We start from the raw sequence: 7,500 nt of genomic DNA, 5'->3' as shown, positions 1-7,500 counted from the left end.
AGTTTGAAAATGTGGGGGAAACTACTGTCTTGGCATGCAAACTGTTCTCTTCCTGTTGCCGTCCGCGTCTCAAAAACGCGCGTGCTTAAGTTCCCTAATTTAATGGTCACAACAACAACAATGTGAAATCACCTAATTTTAGGTTTTGACGGCAATGTGAGATGCAAATATGAACCTTTCAGTCTCCATGCTTACTCTGAAACCGTTTACACACTTCGCGCACATTACACAACGTGAGCGCCAGCGAGATGGAATAATCGTTTTCGTCGACGTGGCCGTCGTGGATCGTTTTTGAGATGTGGATGGCAACCGGAAGTGAGCTGTTTTAACTCTTACCTTGTCTTCACACCACCACATTTCTATTGCTAAGTATCTTCTGTCCATTAGAGATGATCAGTTTAAAAATCAGGGAGACACCATGACTGTCCTGCGGGCATCCGAAACGTTCACTTCTGGTTGCCGTCCGCGTCTCAAAACGTCGCGTGGTTAAGCTACTCCCTTTATGGCCGCAGTGACGTGGCGTCAACACCGAGAATTCGTCTTTTTGAGGGAGGGCAGCTCTTGGAAATGATTGAATAGCTACAAATGGAAGATTTTGATTTATTTATAATGAATTCTGACTGGTTACTGAATAACTCGATATCCTACTTTCGAAATATACTACAAGTAAAACATTTGAACACCTAGCGTTTTGTTCTTTTCGGGACTCTTGAGTGTTGGTCCAGTCGGGGCTCCAACTCGCTCAACCTCATTTATACTTATTTCTGTCCATTCGGTTTTCTAAATCAAACCCAAAAGCTACTGTAATAACAGCGTCCTGACGCAGCGCAACATCAGAAAACTGGCTGGCCGCCTAATATGCCAGCACTGTCCCCATTGCATATATTGCAAAATTGCTGGCTTGATCCACAAGGACTCGTTGCCTTTTCCATGTTCATTTGGCCCTTTACAATTTTTGTACGACTTGCAACAGCAATGCTCTAATAATTCCGACTAGGGAAATTTCAGATAATGACCACCCGACCTTGAGCTTTCCCGAGTTTTTTTGTAGCTCAGCGTGGTAGAGCATCCGAACTTGTCATCAGAAGATTATAGGTTTGACTGCTGTTACGAGCATAAGGAATTTGTTTTTCCTAGCATCGCCCAGTCAACAATCTACTGTATTACCTTAGTTTTCGCAAATGTCAAACTGAACAGTTTCATCCCTAGCAATGAAGAGAACAATTGTCGAATGAAGCTAGCGTAGTGGCCTTTCCGTATCTCATTGATAAATGCTGGATCCAGTCTTTGATCCTTTTTCACACAGTGACGTCACGGTGGCTATTGTCATGCCAACAATTTCTTTTGTTTCGCCGCTGTTCATGAGTGAAAACCAAGAATAGAGTTTCAAATCATATATCGCCCCTTGGACTGCAAAACATACCAAAACATATTCTCGTCACCATAGCCACGGATCGACCCAAGGCTCTAGGAAACTCTAAGTAGGAGAACATGCGCTGTAGGGTTCTTATAGCCAAAAATTGGCTATTTGAACCTTACGGTGCCTGCTCACTCCTAGTGCTAACATGAATGCACCAATTAGAGACGCTTTTGATTGCTCTTCACGAAAACCAATGAGAACACACTTTGTTTCCAGGGTTTTCCAGAGCTCTTCTCTCCCTCAGTCAAGAGAAGAGCTCTGGGGTCGAGATTGCATCATAACACATCTGTTATACGAGTTCATGCCCCGAGAACTAACGCGTGGCAATTTTTGCGCCGCCCAATGAAAACCGATTACCGTGAATGACAAATAATTTGAAAACGGTGTATAAATACTCTGTTATATATTGATTAGTCTTGGAAGAGCAGAACAACATCAAATGTCTCATGCAAAGTTGGCATGATCATAGAATTGCCAACGAAGCGAGGTTAAAGCAATTGATTATCATGATGAATTGAAAATGGTCGAAATTTCGCTAGTACATAGATATGCCCATTTTCAACATTCACAACAAAATTCCAACTAGTTCCTGCTGCGAAATGTGGAGTCCTTAACTTCGTGTTATCGTTGTGATAATGCCAAACGCAACAAAATTAACAATATTGGAATTGTCGATTTTGTTTGTCCAAATTCTACCTGTGTTTATGATCAGGAACATGTTTGTAATTACGAGAGGAGGAGATACAGGCCAGAACCAGGGCGATACCTTCGAAATTCCATCTACACTGTGCAACCATACGTCCTCGACGCACCAAGAGTTGTGTCAACCATATCAAGCCAACAGCCATCCGGATCAGCCCTGTGTTTGTCAGTGTTTCTCTGCAAATAGTACCTTCGTTTTTGAGAAGAACCAATGGGGATGTGTTACAGATAGCCACGTTCAAAAACTTCAAGGTAACAGATGAAAAAAAGTATGATTCGCTTGTTTGTTCACTATGAATTTGATGTTGGTATAATCACCATGAGGTTGTTGTTTTTGAATGCAATTATAATATTATAAATGGATAAAAATTTTATACACTAGACTTTGAAAACGTGCTTTGCATTTCTGCGCCTTAAGTTTTCATGTCCCCAAAAGCCGGCATTTGTGAAAATAACTCAAAGATGGGCAAGGTCCGCCAAGCACCTTTTATGGCTTTTTGATTCTGCACGGACACAGAGCCTGTATAATGTAAATGTGTAGATCCATCGAGAAATATGTTCAAGTTAGTACCATTTTTTCCTGTAGAACATCAATTCAAGTGGGGTACAATAACGCTAAGGCTCGGCGTATTTTCGGAAGTTCCGCAAATTGTAACCTTGACTAATGTCTGGCGGTGGAGTAGAGAGGAGGCAGTGTGGCCCAGTGGTTAGGGCGCTTGCCTTGAGATCCGGAGATCCCGGGTTCAAGACCCACTCTGAGCACCTGGTAGTCCCTGGTTCAACTTCCCAGCCGTACTTGTAAATAGCCAACTGGTTTGCCTCCAGCCAGTTGGGATTCTTAACAGTTGTTGTTGTTCTGTTCTGTCGTTTCGTTGTGTTTCATTGGCCCTGAAAAGCCCCTATGGGGAGCGGTCAATGAAGTATGTATGTATTGTATAGAGAGAAAATGCTTAAAGGTAAAAAAGCCTCTGCCTTGTTGTCTTGTAGGGTTCAGGAAACAGTTTCAAAATGTCATTCCCTGCGAAGTCGGTCGTCCCGATACTTCGTGATCGATTTCCAATGACACCTGTATAGCTACTAGCTCCTATTAATCACAAATTTTATTAACATCGTCCGATTCTCTTTCATTGCAAACCCACCATAGCCTAGTGATGCCGTAAATATCAATGATGAAGTACTCCTGAAGATGCTTTTGAACCAGTCACCTCAGCAGACGTCATTGGTGTCTAAAACTGAATTGGCCGCATAAAATTGTCGCTACTTAAGCTGAGAAAAAAAAAAGTGATTTTGGATGATATAACAATATTTCTCGACCATGGATTTTCTCTACTGACGCTGTGGCGTTTTTTAAGACCAAACACCACCGAATACTGTTGTCTTTGTATGATATTAATAATGTCCAAACGGAATAACTTTAGTGTACAAGCAAACCTTTAAGGTAGACCGGCAAGAATGAAACATGTACGCTGGCTTAGTACAACGGACTAATTATTTTAAACTGTAAGGTCGTTAACATGGTCAACAAATGAATTTTCTGGTACTCGTCGTATACCAGCAACTACTTCGCGAAAAGTGACCTCCTTCGCTGCGATTTCTTGTTGCATCCGGAGTATCTTTCACCAGAAACAAACAGCAAACACTCAGCATCATCCGAAAACGCAGTCATATTAAAGGTTTGAACAGTGAAATGCTTAAGTCAGAGGCATAATAAAGAGAGTGCTTGTGCTTGTCGGGTCATCATGCAGCAATACATTTATCTGTGTTACAATCATATTTATGTTGAATTCATGTTTTCTGTATACGAGGGCAACAAGTGAACATTATGAAATTCGCTGAATTGAAGGCCCTTTGACTGAACAAAAACCAGGGATGGAAAAAAATAGAAAAAAACCAAGGGACAATAACGCCATTTACATAAAAAAATCAGACGTGCAGTAATAGCAATATTACCGGCTCATTTTATGAAGGGACGGATCGAACGATAATTACATCATTTACAGTATTGTACGTCGTGTTTTGAGTTTTTATCGAATTGAAATTGAAACATTTGTTGAGAAAACGAGGTTCAAGTAGATGGTGGTCGACAGAAGTTTTGAAGAAAACGTACCAAGGAAACGGACAAGAATAAGAGTTTTAGAATTTTTCCTGCGATCTGCGAACATCGTGAAACATTAACTATATAGCAACAGTATCCGGTAAGGGCGTCATTCGGTTGGTTTTGTCTGCGCCTCTCCGAAACACTTCCATACACTTCAGATATGATAAAGAGTTATTCAGTCTATTGCGGGTACCAAACTAGCAATATCGATGTCATACTACTCCCGGAGATTTCATGGTTCTGTGGTTTGACCCTTGGAGTTATATGATTTTTTAACTGTTAAAGGTTATCTGCGAATTCCTGTTGATAAGTCTAATAGTCTGTCAACTTTACCTTGGCTGTCCACCGATACGGTTTCAGCAGAAACCCGACAAAATTAAGTGATTTCGAGCATCCATGCATGCCCTGTGACCAAGCTAAACTATTTGCATATTGTTTTCACGACCAGTATATAAAGAATGACAGCGACATTTGAAAACCCATTTCGCACAAAGAGTAAAGGACAATCTTTGAAAACCTCAATGCAATTGTGTGATGTCTTCAGCCTGAGACAAAACTGTCCTAAAATAATTTTCTCTGTGCTTGGCCATGAAGTGTGATATATAAAAACAGGCGCAACTCGGACACTTCCAATGCTCACTAAATGAACACTGAAAGGCCATGGTTTGTGTGACTTCGTCCATACTGCTTTAATGCAGTTGACAATGAATTAAGGGGGAGAGAAATAGCCCCGATTATAGGTCATCATACAAGGACTACCAACATATCAGGGACTAAAACGTCCCCTAACACTTTTAAACAAAACTTGGTTAGTCACTTTATCATAAATTGAAGAAAAATGACCCGAATGCAATACGATCTTTTGACCTCCATAGACTGCGGCGAAAAAGCCCTTTTCACTGTGGAAGAAAACATTCCTTCAACGAAGCTAAAGGCGTTAAGCATCATGGATGGAATGAGTTACCCTATTGACATTCCGTTTGGTAATCCTAGTGGTTGGCAACAGTGTGACCTAAATCTCAATACTTCCTGGGTATTTGGATGCAATGGTTCGCGGCTTCAATCAACCCCGTACCAGAAGGGGATGGAGAATCTGTTTTCGTTTCCAGTGGCAGCTTCTTCAAACGCTTTTGCTCTGGAGGTACAAATAAAAAAATTGTAGGAATCTCTGTTTCAGTTGGAATATCCGATTACCGGTAGACCTTTTCAACCAAAAACCCCCGTTTTTTTCTTAGGTTTATTAACAATAACGAAAACACCAACAACATTAACAGTGACAGTAAAAACAACAAAATTAACAATAACAACAACAATAACAATAACAATATCAGAAACTACAATTTATTTGTTTAACAAATGCGCTAAAAACCTTATGATCTCTCTTTGGTTGTTTCGTGCACCATTGGTTCATGTCCTGCATCACTTTTCTTCAACTTCACCTAATTAATTTTTTGCAAATGCTTTGTGCTTGCAGGTTAGAGGTGATGTACCACAGGAGCAAATGCCTGTGCTGCTTGGTAAAATTGTCAACCTTGGTATCCGATGTAGAAACTCCACTCAGCACCATTATCGAGCCTGCTTGATTTTTAAAGTACTTGGAACACAGTCCTGTGAGTTAAGGCCTGGCCAAACGCTCGCAACATTTCAATGCAACATCTTGCAACATTGTTGGGCACAACTTGTTGCATACGTTTGGCCACCCTGTTGAGATATGTTGCGATATGTTGCAACATGTTGGATGATGTTGGATCAAATTTGAAAACGGTAAAATTTCTCGCGCAACATTTTGGATGTTGCATGATGTACTCGTTTGGCCACGTTCACGCAACATTGCGCGTTAGGTCCACTTCTTGTAATGTAAAAAATGTAAATGCTTTGTTTATAGTGGAAGTGCACTTAGCTACCAAGCTAGTTTACAGGCACCCCACTTTTAACAATGTGAAAGAAACGATTCAAACTTAACAGAAACATTATTAAGAACCCCAACTGGCAGGAGGCAACCAGTTGGCTATTTACAAAGCGTGGTAGAGTTGAATCCGGGACAACCGGAAACAAATCCTAACCAGAGGTTAGAACGGGATTTGAACCCGGAGCAGCCGCATGCAAACCCAACGCCCTAACCTCTCGACCACGCTGCCTTCTTGCGCGCCAGGGGCGCCAAACATGCGTTTGGCCACCCCGTTAAACACATGTCGCAAGATCATGCAACAATGTTGCAAGCGTTTGGCCAGGCCTTTAGATTCTTCTTTCGATGTTTTGATTGGTTGATTCTATTTGGTAGCCAGTCTGGCACCATTAGGGCACCTTTAGATCGGAAGGACAAGTACGTTTACGAGAACGAGGTTTCCATTCTGAGCATGCGCATAAGGTTTGGATGCCGATATTTTTCGAAATGCGCGTGCTCAGAAAGGAAAACTTGTACTGGTACTCTTCCTCCAATCATAATTAAGTTCCCTAATTGGAAGACAAACAACTTCCGTGTGATTAATTAAGCACCCTGGGTGGTTATTAAATTTCGGACCTTGAGAGTGGGCGCTCATTTGAGGCTGGGCGCATATTAAATTTTCACCATTTTCCAAAAGTAGTAAGCAACAAGATAATTAATAATAACCAAACGTGAAGATGTAACAAAGCAAAATTTTAAATGTTCATTGTAAGTTCTAGTAAATTACGGTGCTAAGAAAACTTAGCCTTTTTTACAGCACTTAGTCAATTTCTCATATGCACTTCAGATTTTTGGGGAGGGGTTGGCGCTTATTCGAGGCTGGGCGCTTTTTAAACTTTTCCGACCTTGAGGTTGTGCTCTAAATAAAATAAACTCGGTGATTCGTAAACTCATTATTTTGTTCAGTTTGTTCAACGAACACTAAAAGGCCATTGACTTTTACACGAAAAAAAAACAAAAAAGAAACAACTGATTCTTATTTACGACCGGCATGGCGTTAAGATTATTGTTAAAGTCAGAAATTGATAATCCAGAATTGTCGATCTTTCTCATTTGGCCTTGGCCCATCAGTTGACTGTATTATCAAAATTTAAAATACGGGTACCGCCAAATTATGGCCAATCAGATTGGGCCTGATCACCACGACGTCTCTGATTGGTTGATTGGGTCGCGCCCACAATACCGAAAACTGATGGGAAGCATTCCATTGCAGATCCAGACTTGTGAGTTATGGACCTATGTCAAAGTAGAACACCGCCGTTTATCTACTGTAATCCATAAGCTGATAGTCAAGTTTTGTATTTTTAAGGTGCGACGATACCAAATCCACTAACT

The 7,500-nt window shown here is 41.0% G+C and overlaps 1 protein-coding gene across 1 annotated transcript in view; it reads left to right on the top strand.

The window, feature by feature from the left end:
• Positions 1–1,819: 1,819 nt before the first annotated feature.
• The window catches only part of LOC137996891 (uncharacterized), a 14,699-nt gene continuing 9,018 nt past the window's right edge, over positions 1,820–7,500 (top strand). The window contains exons 1-4 of the mRNA XM_068842527.1: positions 1,820–2,374; positions 5,096–5,361; positions 5,695–5,830; positions 7,475–7,500. The exon at positions 7,475–7,500 is cut by the window's right edge and continues 474 nt beyond it. Coding sequence (XP_068698628.1) covers positions 2,056–2,374; positions 5,096–5,361; positions 5,695–5,830; positions 7,475–7,500 — 747 coding nt within the window. The 5' untranslated portion in view covers positions 1,820–2,055. The remainder of the gene's footprint in view (positions 2,375–5,095; positions 5,362–5,694; positions 5,831–7,474) is intronic.

The sequence above is a fragment of the Montipora foliosa genome, chromosome 3 (genome assembly GCF_036669935.1).
Source record: "Montipora foliosa isolate CH-2021 chromosome 3, ASM3666993v2, whole genome shotgun sequence".
NCBI classification, from domain to species: domain Eukaryota; kingdom Metazoa; phylum Cnidaria; class Anthozoa; order Scleractinia; family Acroporidae; genus Montipora; species Montipora foliosa.
This window is presented reverse-complemented; position numbering and strand designations above follow the sequence as displayed.